The sequence below is a fragment of the Capricornis sumatraensis genome, chromosome 1 (genome assembly GCF_032405125.1).
Source record: "Capricornis sumatraensis isolate serow.1 chromosome 1, serow.2, whole genome shotgun sequence".
In the NCBI taxonomy this organism is placed as follows: domain Eukaryota; kingdom Metazoa; phylum Chordata; class Mammalia; order Artiodactyla; family Bovidae; genus Capricornis; species Capricornis sumatraensis.
Window position 1 is genome coordinate 249,212,129 of NC_091069.1, and position 17,959 is coordinate 249,230,087.

Genomic DNA, 17,959 nt, shown 5'->3' on the forward strand with positions numbered 1-17,959 from the left:
AATTTCCCCTTAACTGGGAGGTGTTATATTTCATTCCCTAAGTTTAAAAATCTGTCATTTATACCCAGAGTGACCGGTATAATACCATCACATCAAGGACTCATGATGTGAAGGAAAAGATTTAAAACGAAGACTGTGTACAAGGAATCAGTCACACAAGAACACTGTATCACTACAAATTTTATTCAGAAACCCATCTTTGTTTTTTTTTGTTGTTTTTTAAAAAAAATTCCCATTATGAACTGGTTTGGTCAATCAACTACAACACTTTCTAGCAGACATACGGTAAAAATGGCATGGCTCAGAATCGCCCAGACCGTTCCCGGTCTCTCGACCGCCTCCTGTCGCGCTCCCGTCCTCCGCCACCGCCACCTCCACCGCCGCGACCGCGGTCTCGAGACCGAGAGCGACGCTCCCGGGAGCGGGACCGCGATCTATGCCTGCAATAGAGGACAAGAAACCAACGGTGGCACCCAAACCACAGCATGCAACCTAGCAGGGCAGAGACAGACACCTAAACACGGCGGCTCAGCACCCTGGTGACACGGATAGAGGGAGAAACGCTGCCGACTGAGCCACAGGTGACACTGTACCACGTGCCTGATTTCAGACATTAGAGTGTCCGGGGGTAAAACTGCGCAACTGGGGACCAAGGAGGAATGACACCTTCTCCCTCTTCTGTGGAGCCAACCCAAGCGGCCAGGGGAGCCATGACCCAGAATGGAAGGGGCACACCCCCTCCCACCTGAGCCAAGCCTCTCGTGTCATCACTCGGCAACGGGCCCACCAGCCCACTGTGGGAAGGGAGAACAAGGTTCATTCTCCCCTACACTTTTCTGCTGACACTAAAATGATCATCAATGATGGATTTCCAAACATATATTTAACAGGAGAGGGATGAGAACCCCTCTGGGGGCCAGAACACAATCTGAGCTCGAAGAGTGACTGTTACACTGATACCCTGGCTTTTTCTCTGCTTATGAGAAAAGCACCCACCTGCAGTTGAGCACCAGGACTGGCCATGTGGCTGTGCCTGACTGTCTCTGGTTCACAGGACAGCACCCCCTCCCCCAACCAAACACCTGCCCAATCCAAGAAACCCCAATGGAAAAACGAAGTTCAGACATGGAGGGGACAGAATAAGATCCTGTGCAAACAAATCTCCTTTTAAATGGTCACCCGGCTGATGGGTCCCTGTTAACAAGGTCTGATCTCTATCTGACAAGCAGGAAGACATGGGTGGAATGTCCCTCAGAGTGCCTTTTATATCTCACAGTGTGCACATTCCCAGCAGAGCCTTCTGAAGAGGAGGCCCCAGAGTAGTCACTACGTTCCCAGCAGAGCTTTTTGAAGAGGAGGCCCTGGGGCCGAGCCTGCCCAAGAATACTCACTATATTCCCAGCAGAGCTTTTTAAAGAGGAGGCCCTGGGGCTGAGCCTGCCCAAGAGTACTCACTACATTCCCAGCAGAGCTTTTTGAAGAGGAGGTCCCGGGGCCGAGCCTGCCCAGGAGTACTCACTACGTTCCCAGAAGAGCCCTTTGAAGAGAAGGCCCCAGGGCTGAGCCTGCCCAGTACTCACTTCTTGCGCCGGCGCCCGTACAGCTCCCGTCGCAGCTCCCGGGAGATGGGCTTCAGGTGCATGAAGTTGCAGAAGCCGCCCCGCGTGCACTCCCTGCAGAAGAACAGAACGGTCACGCTGGGTACACAACCCCTCCTCCCCTGCCTGCTTCCCCCGGGCCGGCCTGCACCTACCCCATCTCGTACTGGCGGCAGCAGGCTTCTCTGAAGTCGGTCACAGGGGAGAGCTCGGCGTGGATCGGCTGGCCGTTAAACCAGCGGTTGTTCAAGTCAATCACAGCCTTTTCCGCATCTTCTTCACGGCGAAACTGAAAAGACAAAGCAGAACTGCTGACCAGCCCCACTTCAATAACAAGTATCTTCAATGACTGATTCAAATATGTATCACGTGCTCACATAGGTGGCATAGTGCAAGAGAGCAATTTAAAAACCAGACCATCCTTTATTAGTGATGACTAATTTTTACAACAGTCCAAGGTCATGCCATGCATGCTGTCTTGGTTTTCAAATTCAACTGGTTAAAAGCACAAATGTCGTGATTTACACAGGCAAGAAAAGTTAAAAAAAAAAGGAAAAAGAAACCAAACATATAATTCAGTTTCTTTTCCACAGTCCCACAACCACTAACCAACAGCCTAAGACACCCATCCTCCTGGGACCCACATGTCAGCTGCCGGACTGGAGCCGCAGCCAGCAAGGGCTGGCCAGGGCACCAAAGCTCTGGCCTGGTCTGAGCAGGGCTGTTCTCTGAGGGTTGTTAGCTACGGTGAGGCAGGCATGCCTCACTCCTCAGCCCCAACTGCCGCCTCAGTCCTACCTTGACATACACGTTCCCCACGAGGTGGTCTCCGAGGTTGTCACAGACATTCATCTCCTCCACCTCCCCGTACTTCTCCTCCATTTCTGTGAAAACCTCCTAAGGGGAGAACGGGGGTTAGAGGATCACAATAAAGATGAAAAAGGAACAGAACTCATGAGTACATATTCTTACGAATGGAGTCAAGTCCCAATCCCCATACAGGGGGTGAATGGGTCTACAGGGTTCAGTCACTAGCTCACCTCAAAGAACTCATCATAATGTTCCTGCATCTCGACATCGCTCACAGCGCCTGTGAACAACAGAGAGCTTGCTGGTTAGAGCCGGGAACTGTGACCGCCAGAGCTCTGTGCTTAAACTCAAAACTGCTATGTAACACACATCAGCTTATCTAGAGAGAAAACAGAGCTGCACTCTGCTGGAGACGGAAGACAGTGCCTCACACAGCCACTTGTTAAAGTTTGAAGTGTGGTGAGATTTTAAAAGCCCCTTATGACCGCCTCAGTTCTGGCTATTAAAATATTAAAATCACGACAAGTTTTCATCAGCATCAAAGGGCCAACATTTTCAGAAAGCATGAGGAAAAGGTTGACTCTCAAAAGAAATTTTCAAATTGAAAATTCTCCTCCTTTTCAGATTTAAGATACAGGCCAAGTAATCACACTGACTTTTCCCCATTCCTTTCTTAGGTTAAAATGAAAGGTGGCAATCAGGCAGGGGAGATGATTAAAATCTATGCTCCCTACTAGCTTCTTTTACCAATTATCAGCTACACAAAATGTTATTAATTCTTTCTGATGCTATTAAAACCCAAATGATGGAAAGTGAAGACTGAGAAAGACAATGACCAAGTTCAATCGCAGTAATCTGAGTGCCCTCTTTTGCATAAAGGGAAAGTTACAGGTTTTTGTTGAAGAAAGCATTATTTTAGGTGTCAAATTGTTTTCATCTTTATTCTTCATAATTCACATGCACTAAGTGAACTCTTGTCCATTCTGTGGACAGATTTAGAAAATTCACATCCCATCCTCATTACATTCTACCATTCAAACTCTGACACTCTCTGAATCTAAATTTGAGGAAGCAGAAAGCTGGAGTGTCAGTAAGCTGGTATTCCCAACAGCCAGGCCGGCAGGAGCTTCGAGGCAGGAACAGCCTGTTGCTAGTAGCCACCTTCCAAAGGAACCCTCCGGGACTCGCAGCCTCCTCTGGGCTCCCACCAAGGGCCCTAGGCTGTGGCCATAGGCCCTGCCCACAATGCCCGAGCTCTCTGAAAGCTGTTTCCCTCTAAAACTGGCTTCCATCTTGATTCTGGCAGTGATTTAAATTCCCATTCCAGCCAGTGGCGGGGGGAGAGAGCGGTGTCCCTGCATCGTAGTTGGTTCTGTACTTCCAGGAACCCAGCTCGCTTTACAACAGAGAACTCAGTAAACACGTGTGGTGACGCCACTCCAGACAGCTCGTCTTGATTTAAAAGTTACAACGAGTGTATCTCCTTCCCTGAGTAGAAACCAAAGTCTGAACAACAGAAAAGCCAGTCAAGAGAAGCCCATTCCAAAGGGCAGGTTTTAATGTTTAAAATTTATTTCCTTCTCCACATTAGAAAAATGAGAAGACAGAAAATATTCACACAGTCGAAGTCTTAGCAATGCGGAGAATCACATTTTGGTGGCCGTTAAACTATTGGCTGTATTCGTGGGATTAGTATCTCTATTCTGTTACTACATAAACGGAATATTGTACTTCAATAACTTATAAAGTTCATGTTTTAAAATACTTCCTAGTGGGCATATTTTATCTTCTATACTCTGGTTAAAAATTTTTGAGTCAATCAAAATGATCTGAAAGGCAGAGGTGAGTGACTGATTAAAAAAGCTTCTCAACTAAAGTATTAACATGACTCAATATATTTTAAATACAACTTGCAAGTACCCAGTTTTCTTAAAGAAACATTCTTAAACTGGGATTCATATTTAATCCAAGCATAGAAAGCTTATTTTTCTGCAGATACAAAGTTATATTAAAAAGCCAGTAGTGATGAACCTAGTAGCTAAACTGTAGAATCAGAATTGCATTTAATCTGTATTCATACAATCTGGACTCCAGAATTGTAGCATTTAGTACAGCTCAACTTTTATTTTGTAGCATGTGCAAAACAAGAGTCCTGCGAATCACAAATATACACACAGAGAACTAACACAACATCCTTCTGTCAATAAAGCATGCGCACCCCCGGAAAACAGACAGGGCAAAGAGCGACCCACTGTCGTCACTCAGCCCCCTGCTCCTCATCCACTGCTACCCCAGGGCACAGCTGGCACAAGATGACTGAACCATCCAGACGGGAACACTTCCTTTCACCCACTGATCTTGTTTCTTTAAAAAAACAATACACCAAGGGCTACCAAGTCCTGCTGCCACCAGATTCAAGGAAAGAAATTCTCTTTTCAGGTCAGTATTAGCATCGAAAAACATTTAGTGTCTTGGCAGGAAGAGCGCACCAGTCCCCCTGCATGCGGGGGGGAAGACAGGAAGTCCGGTCCCCCTGCACGCGGGTGCCACGCACCACAGCACAGACCAGGAGGCCTCCCAGTCTGGACCAGCTCAGGGAGGTGGCAGCTACCAGGGCCATTTCACCCACCACAGGCCACCCTACAAACTGAGGGGCTCTGGGCCAAGGGTGTGTCTGATCCAGGCATGTGGCCACCAAAGGTACTTCATGGTGTTATTCTGTGATCTGTTGTTTTTTTTTTTTAAACAGCTTTAAAATGAACTGGTGAATGAGAAGCACCTACCCTTTGGTCTGGACCCTCTGACTTTAACACGAGTCCAGGATGTTCGTTTCAGCTTATCCTCAAATGACTACATTTACTCTAGAGTTCAACAGTTATTATTTCCATTGTTCCCTAAAAACTACCCATCAATACCACATCCGTGACTTGACTGTAGCATTCCCCGGTACATAAAGGAGTGATGTCCACTGACTGCCCGCTCCAGAGCTATTCCCTGGCAAGTATCCTTTACTTCCCCAATGCAGGAGACACCTACGTAAAATATCTGATGAAAACAAGAGTCCGCACAGGACTGGTGTTGAAGGTCAGTGCAACTGGGAGGGTCCTACTGGGGTCATGCTCAGGACAATGCTCTCACAGTGAAAAGCATGGTCTCCAAATGGAGTTTAAGGGAAAAAAACTCTAGAAAGAAAGAAAGTCTGAAAAAATTATTTCAGAACTTTTTTTTTTTAAGTTAGAGCGACTTTCACTGTAAGCGGGAAAAACGTGAGCCCACATTTAAGCTGACACACGTTCTCCGGGATGATGGCCACAGTCCCAGAAGAGCAGCAGCTCTGCGCTCTTGGGAAGGGCCCCCTCTCTAGGCACTCGCTCCTCCCTAAGTGGGCACAAGTTAAACGTCCAGCAGAGGTTTCCACGGGCTCAGGGGGACACAAGCTCTGACACCTCCAGTGGAAGGCGGTCCTCGACACTACAGCGGCAGACCAGGTGCAGTCGACACTGAGCTCTGACACGCAAGCCCAGGGAACCAGGGAAGGAACTTGTATGAACTTACAGCGCAAACCGTCAGCAGACTGGGAAGAGTTTTGAGGGTTACGGTAAATGTTCAAGAGGGCAATGGTCTGAAATACAAAACGCAACAACTTTATATTATGGAAAATTAAATGTAAACACTTAACCGGTTTCCTGTGGCGATCGCTTCAGTCAAGACTCAGTGCTGAAAAAAGAGCAAGTTATTTTGTTTTGAAGCAGTGATGTTTTCTCTCAGCTGATGGCTGTCCTGGAGCGCCCTAACACTTCAGTGTAACAGAGATCCCATGATATGCTAGTATTGTATTTCTGTCACAGACTAGAAGAATTCACCATTTCAAAGTTCCAATCCAGTTAAGAAGGCAGACAAGTTGACAGGCTACCACCAAAACCACTCTTGTAACAGGAAACTTAATGAACAACTGAGAAAGAAGCGTGCCTGTATAAACGGACTAGAGAAATACAATAATTACATATCATGAAATCTCCACTCCCTAGAAGAAAAATCGTAATGGTGAAATAAAACCCACACTTACTGGGCAACTTACCTTATTGATTCCTACATATTCCTAAGGTTTTTGATTTCACAGAAAGAACTTAATAATTGCCAGGGGTTCAGCCACTGGTAAGACCAATAACTGGCTGGTGACGTTCGGCTGTCACAGGGCCGGACCCCTCTCGCTAACAAACATTCAGGGCGGGAGAGGCCTGGCCAGCGACCTCCTCGGCCAGCCTGCTGACCTCGGCCAAGTATCAAGTTCTTACTGTGAATGCCAAGGACCTCCGGCACCGTGTCCTGTTTGCAACAGCTCTATGTCAGCAGCTCAGAAGCCAACATGGTTTGTCTCAATTAAGAGTGGGCTCTTTAACACCATTGTCTTAAAAAAACTTCTCCAACTGTGGGACTTACAGTGTGAGCCGTCAGCCGTCTGTGCACTGTTTTGGGGATTACGATAGATGTTTTGAATCAAGATGGTCTGCGGGGAAAAAAAAATAAAAAGGGGAATTCTACTGGCTGCTGTGCATATATTAGACAATTGCAAAGAGACAACTTGTTTGCAAATGGCTCAACGCCTGCTGTTTGTTTGCTTCCTGCAAATCAGACACTTGTCTTCTGAAGAGTACACCCAAACCATCATATTATGAAAACAGAGTTTGAGCGGTGACTTAGGTCAAGTGACTTAGGTCAAGTCAGCCAGCAACCAAGAAGAAACTGTTATTTTGAGTAGGCCCATGTTATTGAAGTGTTTTAATGCAACAGAACACTAACATTTTTTATGCTTCAAGCTAACAGACACTATGATGTCAAAAAATTCATGTTATAATCATATTCCCCACATGAAATTATGTTTTTAAAACCAAATGTGTAACTCAAGCATATGCAGTCCATCAAGCTCTCTTGATCTCGTAGGAAACAGGCACACGAATGGGTTTCCTAACTCTCAGAGGCAGCTAGCACATTTACACTTTCTTGGTGGGATCTCTGTTTACATAATACAATAGCTTAAAACATTTGCTCTTTTCCGATCCTTCTTTTAAGGGAAAAAAATCCTTTTAGCCCTTGTGCTTTAAACTGGATCAGGTAGACTTGAAACCTTACATTGTACCGTTCTTCTTAAAATCAAGTTGTCTGAAAAAACAAACCATGTTTAAGTTAGTAGGCTAGCACATTACATGAATCTTAATGTCCATATCACTGTTAAGAAGCTTAAAAAGAAACCCACACTGACATTGTTAGAGATTTACAAGCTCAACCAATAAATCACAAAATTTAGGAAAATAAATATGCAGTCTCAACACGTATCCAAAGCAATTTTTAAACTGGTTTTATAAAACTGGCCTCTTCTACTTGTAGCTGAGTGTTCAAAGGGAGTGGTCATGAGAGAGCCCCCCAGTCAAAGGTCTGCTCTGGGAAACCCACTTGGGAGGATGACCACCAGCCACACAGCACTGCCTCGTCCTCTGGCCTGGCCTCTCCCTCACGTCACTGATAGCCTATCTCAGGCCTTGGCTGTTTCCCAAAGCCAACCACATTAGGTTTTTAACTAAAACCACCTGAGTATGACAAGTCTGATGGACAGCTATACGGAGCCCAAGTCTCCAACAGGAAATTTCTGTTAGATCTCACCCAGGTCATCTGGCAGTGACCGTTTAATAAAATGACACTTAAAGGGAGTAATGCAGTTCCATTAAAATCAGAGGAGGTCAGGATTACCTGAAACCAACCAAATGAATCAAAACAAGATGTTCAAGTTAACACATACAGCTGACTCCCACCAAACTTTATGGAATCATGGCCACTGGCCTAGTCGGGGAGACTTAGTTCACAAATGGAAGCACTTGAAGAAAAAATATTACAGAAAATGTAAAGCAAATCCTCCAATATTCTGAATTTCAAAAGAGACATGCTCAAAGCAATTAAATTAGAAACACTGTCTTTTTCTTTCACCACCTGGCTGGTTTTCGTAAACATTATATCCACTGGTGCTGAGGCTGCACATTTAGACTTCACAGGCCATCTGAAGGAGCTCAAGAAAGACTGAAGTCTAGATCTTTTTCAAATTCCAAATGTTCAGGTGAACATGGGCAGAAGGTTTCTGTTCCTCTCGGAGGTGCCATCTCCCTTAAATTCACCGGATCACTTGAAGGGTGTAAACCCCTGCCTTTTCTTCAATTAGCCGAAAAGAAACTATCAAAAATCACAATTTTTGACTAAACTTCCAACAGAGCTAAGCCCAATCTCTCAAATAAGTGGCATCTCTCAACCACCATCTCTCAATTAACTGAACAGAGACTGGCCATTAACCAGAAGGGAAGTGCCCACCTTCTAAGGTTAAATTTCACTTTTCATGTTTCTATAACATGCTACAACTAGCTGTGTCCTTGACTGGGGTCTTAAGGGGACATGCCCAGTAGTACTGGAGAGCCCCCGCCCCCCCCCCCCCCCCGGGGCAGAGCATGGCAATCTCCTTCAAGGCAGCCCTGCCCACCTCTACATCTACCAGCCTGGAGAAGAGGCGAGGTCAGCGCTGGCCTGGCTGTCCCTCCCGACCCATGTCTATCAGAGGCAGGGAGGGTGGTAAGGCAGTGAAAACCAGTCATAGCCAACAAGTTTCTCCAATGATAAAAACAGGGACTGGTGCTCTCAGACCTTCTGCTGGGGTGTTTCACCTGCCTCATTCGCATTTAAACAAAACACATTTATGAACACAAACAGAAAAATAAAACTAGAGGAAAAAAAAACCCTGCTTATTAACACACGGAAATTACTAACTGCCTCTGTCAAGTACATGAAGTCTTGATAATTTACATGAAAACAGAAAAAAAAAAGGAAAAACAAACAAACCTGGCTAAAGGTTGGTTTATTGTGCAACCGAGAGCATCTGTCTCCATGACGACATGCTCCAATTTTGAAATAAAATGAACAGTTGACTCTGTAAGGGAAAACGAGAGCTGATTATTGTGCTGGAAAGACATCAACTAGAAGGAAATACGTCATCAACATGACAAATGCCACCACACTACTTTTCTTTTACTTCACGAAGACCTAGGCACAATGTTTCTCTTGGTAACAGGTACTTTGAAGGCAATGGCACCCCACTCCAGTGCTCTTGCCTGGAAAACCCAATGGACGGAGGAGCCTGGTGGCCTGCAGTCCATGGGGTCGCTAAGAGTCAGGCTGACTGAGCGACTTCACTTTCACTCTTCACTTTCATGCATTGGAGAAGGAACTGGCAACCCACTCCAGTGTTCTTGCCTGGAGAATCCCAGAGACAGAGGAGCCAAGTGGGCTGCCGTCTATGGGGTCGCACAGAGTCGGACATGACTGAAGCGACTTAGCAGCAGACCACCTGATCAGTTGTGTCCACCTCTTTGTGATCCCATGGATGGTAGCCCACCACACTTCTGTCCATGGGATTCTTCAGGCAAGAATGCTGGAGGGGGCTGCCATGCCCTCCTCCAGAAGAGTTTCCTGACCCCGGGAACAAACCTCACGTCTCCTGCATGCAGGCAGATTCTTTACCACTTCTGTATCCTGGCAAGCTCTGGTTTATTTAGCTTCAATTTGCCCCTCTTCAAACATGGCACTCTATTCTAACCTGATTTCCTCATTCAAATCCCCTTCACTTTCAAGTACGGTTGGTCCTTGAACAACTTCTATTCGGATTTTTCGGTTATTAAATACTGCAGGACTACAGGACCCATGGCTGGATGAATTGCAGGATTCGGAACAGCAGACATGAAGGGCTGACTGGAGGGTAAATAAACTGGGACTGGATTACTGACTGTGCAGAGGGCTGGCACCCCAACCTCCATGTGGTTCAAAGGTTCAATTAGATTCAATACTTCTCTGCTCCACTGTTCTCTCTTAAACTGAATGTAAGTTAGTCTAAAACTATATTTAACTCAAAACCTATCTGCTCCTTTTCCTTCCATGATGAACTCCTCTCTTGAGGACATCAGCAGTCTGGTGAGGGGTCAGGATCTTGACTCTGCTACTAGTTGCTTGGGTTTGGGCCAGTCACCCCCACTTGTCCAGGTCTCTGTAAACTGAGGAAAATGCCAACCTTGGCACTGTTCCAAGAACCAGGATCAAGTATACTATGTGCTCATCACATGCAGTCACTATCATCTAAATAAATACAAAGTCCAGGTTCCCTGAGCCAAGACAGCAGACCAACAGAATATTTCCAAAAGAGGTCTGAAGTAAACAATCCTCCCCAGTTTCAATACACTGAGAATAAGCTATTGGGGCACCCACTCTGCTCGTAAGAACTACACAAGGTCATCTCTCAATATGCTCCAATACTTGGGCGATGCAGACAAAATCAAAACTAGCAATCCAGCCAGCCTGACAGCAACGCATGGTGGCTGAGCAGATCTGTGATGAGTTACGCAACCTTCCTAGATGTGTCCCATTAAAACTCAGACTTGCAGAGGTGGGAAAGTTACCCTGTAGAGTCAATTATTTTAGCAAGGGCCATTCACAGTTGCCAACGCAGGAGACCTGGGTTCTATCCCTGGGCTGGGAAGATCGCCTGGAGAAGGGAAAGGCTACCCACTGTCGGACATGACTGAGCGACTTTCACATTCACAGTTAAGATTAAAGGGCCTCAGTGAAATTTGATGGCCCATGAAATCAACTAGCCATTTATTTATTATCAGGTAGCAATAAAAACGGAGAAGTCTAAATTTATGAGAGAAAAATGATTACTACATACACTTGAGTATGTCACGTTACATCTTCAGAAAGTCACTTGAAAATAGTTTAAGACTGTCTCAGAATGGACAAAACCCGTCTCAACCATTAACACCCAACTATTATATATACGTGAAACAATCCTTGCTGCTGTACTATCAGAAATGACTCTCATTTCACAATGACCAGTTAATCACTGAATTTAATCTATTAGTCAAAGCTTTTCTAGTAGGCTCATTGGACTACTGCAATAAAATGAAAAGATGTTAAAAGATGCAGTGTACTATTTGAGAGAGGATATCAGAAAGGCTAATCCATTCTTAGATTTAGAAAGTGTCTAAAACCTCAAATGTGTAATTAGCTAAATATTTTTAATTGCTAGGTGTACATTTTACTTTCAGTTCAAATTAAATTTAAAAAGTTAGCAGGAATCATTTTTCAGCTGAAAATTTTGAGCTGTTTCCTGGAAATTAAAACTTCACAAATCTCCCTGAAACGAGAAGCCTAGATTAAATAATCAAGTTTCCTAAATTATTACAGCTGTGACTTTTATCATATAACTCTAACAGATGAAATGGGGTTATTTATGGCAGGAATGTAAGAGCTTCACAGAATAACAGTGATACCATCACCTTATGCAGCTTTTTACAAGAAGGAGGGAAAGAAAAACTCAACGAGACATAAGTCACAGCCCACACTGATATAAGCTCATGAGTAAAATCGACACTGCACGCTCTTCAGCAAACTTGAGAAGCCTCTTTGTCCAGCAGAGCTGGCCGATCTGTTCAAGATCCTGTTTCCCAAGCTGCTGTCTCTGGGGCCACAGGATTCAGGGCAGGCCTCTCTTCCACAGCACTTAATGCGTTTCAATTCATTTTAATTCAGTTATCTTTTGTACGACAAGCACCCCCTTGCTCCTTGAGAACAAGATCCAGATTCTACCCATCTCTGAGTCCCCAGACACTGGCCTTGAGCTGACACTCAGTAAGTATTTCTGGACTGAATATGACTGATGACTGTCGTTGAGTTTTTCTAGGAAAAAATATAACCCCCTCTTCCAAACAACACAGATTCTAGAATATGTAAAAGACATTTTACAAGATACACTGCATCCTGGAAAACAGAAACAATTAAAAGTTTTTGATAAAGTCAAAACATTAGCTATGGCAAACTTACGAGTTTACTGTTAAAAACATATTCACATAAACCCTGTACAGCTCTGAAGAACACCAAGATGCTAACCATTTATTCGAAGAATATATCCAGCTCAATCTTAAGGTTTTTAAAGAACTGTCCTCCCAAATTAACAACTGGCAAAGCCAAAATTATATTATTTTTACTCTCAACCTAACAACTAACTACGGAAGGTATGCAACCTAAAAAAATCACCCATCTTATTCTTATATTGGAATTGCACCTGAAAGTATTTTAAAAGCAGACTGTCTTTCACGGTTAGCTAACTCGTAGTCTCCAAAATACTGTTTCACAATAAATGTCCTTATGAGTTGTTCGATGATCGCTTAACTCACAAGTGGCTTGTTAAGCATCTAAAACCCTAACAGGAACCTCAGTTATCTAGCGATTTAACGCGGGCTTGTCTCTACTACAGCCTGCCCGACTCGACATTAAAAGATCAAACTTGGGAGAATCGTTAACGTTGACAACTTCAGCCCAACTCGAGTCGGCTTCCGAGAGCCGGGGGCACGGGTCGCCTGTAGGTGGGCCACCGAGGAGCCCCCGGCGGGAGAGGCCGCTCTGCCCAAGCGGAAGCCCGGCGCCCGCCCGGCCCATCGCCCGCCTGCCCGGGCGCACGCGGCGAAGCGCGGCTCCTGAGGCCGGAAGGGCAGCCCGCCCCTCCCCCCGCCGAGCCTCCCGCCGCCGCCCGGGCCCCGCCGCCAAGCTCCTCCGCGCGCCACCCGCCTCTCCAGCTCGGAACCTCTGCGGCCGGTTCTCACTTACTTGTCTTTCTCGGTGCCGAAGATGGAGGCCAAGTACTCCGCCATTTCCCACCCGCCGCCGCAGCCGCCGACACTGCTGCCGACGCCGACGACCCCGCCCGACGCCCGCCAGAGACGTCACCCGGACGCGACGACGCTCGTTCCGCCTCACCAGCGTGGCGGCACTGCCCAATCAGGAGAGGCGCTGTCTGCGCAGGGGCGGGGCTTGGCGCGCGCGGGAGGCGCTGCCCTGGCGGTCGCGGCGCCCGCGCGCCGCCTGCCAGCGCCACCTACCGGCTCTCGTTAGGTTCTCCGGGCTGGCGCCAGCGCTCCTCGCGGCCCGGGGCTGGGGCCCGGCGACCTCCACCGGCGTTCCCCAATGCCCAGAGAAGCCAAGCGGCTGCAGAGGAGGCAGCGGCCGAGGGGCTTTTCCACGAAGTCTCTGGGGCCGGGCCCTGAACGCGCCAGTCTCGCGTTGGGGGTTCCGCGGGCTCTAAGCGGTGCGAGATCCCCCTCCCCGCACTTTCCCTGGGGGATCCCCACCGAACCCTTCCTCCGGGAAGACGCGTTCTTCAGCTTCCTCGTCTTCGGGGAGCAGAGTCGGAGCTCCCCTGCTCCCCGGTCCGGAGGTGTGCCGCCTGGGCCTGGCCCCGGGAAAGCCCGGCGGGTTTGGAGAGGCTCCGATGCTGGGAAGGCGGAGCGCACGTCTTCGGGCCGAGCTCACTGGCGCGCAAGACCGAGCAGTGCGGGGGAGTGAGGAGTTACGGGCTCGGCACAGGTTTAGGAACGTCCAGCAATGCTCGGCACAGAAACCCTGAAGACCACGAAGAAGCCAAAGTGCAGGGGCCGCTGCGACGAGGGGGCCGAGCAGAGTCACAGATCTGCGTAGACGCCGGGTCCTTTTCCCCAGAGCTACCCACCTCCGGTGTTCCTAATTCATTCTGTTTTTTTTGTTGTTTGTTTTTTTTTTTGAGGCATCTCCTTTTTACCCACTGTTTCTTCCTCGTTCCCTTCTTTCACCCAGCGGCCCTTCCCACAGATGGCTCCATAGGACTGTGGGCGCAGTCCTGACTACTTTCATGGCTCCCCAGAGCTCCGTTGTGTGGCTAACCAGTCCCCTGTTGATGGGCCCAAGGAAGAGCCAGTCTCGCCTCTACTGACAGTCCTGCAGCAAGTGTCCTGCAGGTATCGTTTTGCATTTGGGGCAAACGCACACCTGGTTTATTTGTCCACCCAGGTCTGCAGTCTCAGAAGTTCGTAAACAGAGAACGCAACAAAAAGTTTTATCCTGGGAAGAAGCCTGCACAAAAAAGAGTTTTATCCTGGCAGAAATGCTTTGGCAGTGTCTGCTGTGTTAAAATTTGGTGTGGAGCACATTTGAGAGTGAAGGTAAAAATGATAACCAGGTGCTTGTGTACCCCTCAAAGCAGGTGCGAGGAGGACTAGGTTCCCTCTGAACACATTTTGAGAACTGCTTTTTTGGTTGGTGGGTGTCATAGCAGGGGCTTGGATCCTATTTGTACTTTAGGGGAAGCGAAATAACCCCTCAACCCTCTTGGGTTCTGGTGGCTGGACTAATAGTAAAACTGACTCAAGGTAGATTACCAGGAAAAGAAGAAACTTAACTCTAATTCACGCACGTGGAGGCCTCAGAAATGGGACCTAAGAAGTGGGCAAGGACTTCCGTGGTGAGTCAGAGGATAAAGAATCTGCTTGCAATGCAGGAGACTGGAGTTTGATCCCTGGGATGGGAAGATCCCTTGGAGAAAGGAATGGCAACCTACTCCAGTATTCTTGACTGAAGAATTCCATGGACAGAGGAGCCTGGCAGGCTGCAGTCCATGGGGTCGCAAAAGTCAGACATGACTAAGCAAGTAACCACAGCAAGAAGTGGGCAAAGCAGGCAGCTTTTATTCTTTTTAGACAAGCTGTGACTTTGTGAGGAATTGACAGACTTAAGATTGGGGTGCCCAGTTAAAGAAGTAGAAAAGTTTGCTTATATAAGCTTCATGTGCCCAAATTCCCCATCTTCGGTGATAAGACTCCTTCTGCCTCCAGGTGCAGGGTTGCACCTTTTACAGGGGAGACTTATTTCCTACTCTCAGGGAGACAGTGTGTGTCTCTTGTATTGGTTGTTTCTTAAGTAACCTTGAGTGAGTGAAAGTGTTAGTTGCTTAGTCCTGTCTGATTCTGCAACCACATGGACTGTAGCCTACCAGGCTTCTCTCTCCATGGAATTCTCCAGACAAGAATACTGCAGTGGGTTGCCATTCCCTTCTCCAGGGGATCTTCCCAACCCAGGGATTGAACCTGGGTCACCTGCATTGTAGGCAGATTCTTTACCAACTGAGCTATGAGGGAAGCCCCTTAGATCTAGGGAAGAGCAGTAATTAACTTCTGTTCTATATGTTGGAGTTCGTGATCTGAGCCACAGTCAGCTCCCGGTCTTGTTTTTGTTGACTGTATAGAGCTTCTCCGTCTTTGGCTGCAAAGAATATAATCAATCTGATTTCGGTGTTGACCATCTGGTTCTGTCCATGTGTAGAGTCTTCTCTTGTGTTGTTGGAAGAGGGTGTTTGCTATGACCAGTGCATTTACTTGACAAAACTCTATTAGTCTTTGCCCTGCTTCATTCTGCATTCCAAGGCCAAATTTGCCTGTTACTCCAGGTGTTTCTTGACTTCCTACTTTTGCATTCCAGTCCCCTAGAATGAAAAGGACATCTTTTTTGAGTGTTAGTTCTAAAAGATCTTGTAGGTCTACATAAAACTGTTCAACTTCAGTTTCTTCAGCGTTACTGGTTGGGGCATAGACTTGGATTACTGTGATATTGAATGGTTTGCCTTGGAGACGAACAGAGATCATTCTGTCGTTTTTGAGATTGCATCCAAGTACTGCATTTCGGGCTCTTTTGTTGACCATGATGGCTACTCCATTTCTTCTGAGGGATTCCTGCCCGCAGTAGTAGATGTAGTGGTCATCTGAGTTAAATTCACCCATTTCAGTCCATTTTAGTTCGCTGATTCCTAGAATGTCGACATTCACCCTTGCCATCACTTGTATGAGCACTTCCAATTTGCCTTGATTCATGGACCTGACATTCAGGTTCCTATGCAATATTGCTCTTTACAGCATCGGATCTTGCTTCTATCACCAGTCACATCCACAACTGGGTATTGTTTTTGCTTTGGCTCCATCCCTTCATTCTTTCTGAAGTTATTTCTCCACTGATCTCCAGTAGCATATTGGGCACCTAATGACCTGGGGAGTTCCTCTTTCAGTATCCTATCATTTTTCCTTTTCCTACTGTTCATGGGGTTCTCAAGGCAAGAATACTGAAGTGGCTTGCCATTCCCTTCTCCAGTGGACCACATTCAGTCAGACCTCTCCACCATGACCCTCCCGTCTTGGGTTGCCCCACAGGCATGGCTTGGTTTCATTGAGTTAGACAAGGCTGTGGTCCTAGTGTGATTAGATTGACTAGTTTTCTGTGAGTATGGTTTCAGTGTGTCTGCCCTCTGATGCCCTGTTGCAATACTTACCATCTTACTTGGGTTTCTCTTACTTCGAGCGTGGGGTATCTCTTCATGGCTGCTCCAGCAAAGCACAGCTGCTGTTCCAGAAAGTAGGGAAAACCGCTAGACCATTCAGGTATGACCTAAATCAAATCCCTTATGATTATACAGTGGAAGTGAGAAATAGATTTAAGGGTCTAGATCTGATAGATAGAGTGCCTGATGAACTATGGAATGAGGTTCGTGACATTGTACAGGAGACAGGGATCAAGACCATCACCATGGAAAAGAAATGCAAAAAAGCAAAATGGCTGTCTGGGGAGGCCTTACAAATAGCTGTGAAAAGAAGAGAGGCAAAAAACAAAGGAGAAAAGCAAAGATATAAGCATCTGAATGCAGAGTTCCAAAGAATAGCAAGAAGAGATAAGAAAGCCTTCTTCAGCGATCAATGCAAAGAAATAGAGGAAAACAACAGAATGGGAAAGACTAGAGATCTCTTCAAGAAAATTAGAGATACCAAGGGAACATTTCATGCAAAGATGGGCTCGATAAAGGACAGAAATGGTATGGACCTAACAGAAGCAGAAGATATTAAGAAGAGGTGGCAAGAATACACAGGAGAACTGTACAAAAAAGATCTTCATGACCCAGATAATCACGATGGTGTGATCACTCACCTAGAGCCAGACATCTTGGAATGTGAAGTCAAGTGGGCCTTAGAAAGCATCACTACAAACAAAGCTAGTGGAGGTGATGGAATTCCAGTTGAGCTGTTACAAATTCTGAAAGATGATGCTGTGAAAGTGCTGCACTCAATATGCCAGCAAGTTTGGAAAACTCAGCAGTAGGCACAGGGCTGGAAAAGTGCAGTTTTCATTCCAATCCCAGAGAAAGGCAATGCCAAAGAATGCTCAAACTACCGCACAATTGCACTCATCTCACATGCTAGTAAAGTAATGCTCAAAATTTCCCAAGCCAGACTTTAGCAATACATGAACCGTGAACTCCCTAATGTTCAAGCTGGTTTTAGAAAAGGCAGAGGAACCAGAGATCAAATTGCCAACATCTGCTGGATCATGGAAAAAGCAAGAGAGTTCCAGAAAAACATCGATTTCTGCTTTATTGACTATGCCAAAGCCTTTGACTGTGTGGATCAGAATAAACTGTGGAAACTTCTGAAAGAGATGGGAATACCAGACCACCTGACCTGCCTCTTGAGAAATCTGTATGCAGGTCAGGAAGCAACAGTTAGAACTGGACATGGAACAACAGACTGGTTCCAAATAGGAAAAGGAGTATGTGAAGGCTGTATATTGTCACCCTGCTTATTTAACTTATATGCAGAGTACATCATGAGAAACACTGGACT

At 46.4% G+C, this 17,959-nt stretch overlaps 1 protein-coding gene across 2 annotated transcripts; it reads right to left on the reverse strand.

Moving 5' to 3' along the window:
• Positions 1-227: 227 nt before the first annotated feature.
• U2AF1 (U2 small nuclear RNA auxiliary factor 1) lies at positions 228-13,182 on the reverse strand. Of its 2 annotated transcripts, none has more exons than XM_068964834.1 (8): positions 13,098-13,182; positions 9,285-9,372; positions 5,964-6,030; positions 2,639-2,688; positions 2,397-2,495; positions 1,754-1,887; positions 1,581-1,673; positions 228-440 (listed from the first exon to the last, which is right to left on the reverse strand). In XM_068964834.1, exons 1-8 carry the CDS (start codon positions 13,139-13,141, stop codon positions 302-304), a joined length of 714 nt encoding a protein of 237 aa, XP_068820935.1. In that variant the 5' UTR covers positions 13,142-13,182; the 3' UTR covers positions 228-301. The 2 variants fall into 2 exon arrangements, with proteins under 2 accessions (XP_068820935.1, XP_068820944.1); XM_068964843.1 differs by lacking the exon at positions 5,964-6,030 and adding an exon at positions 6,849-6,915.
• Between the last annotated feature and the right edge of the window lie 4,777 nt (positions 13,183-17,959).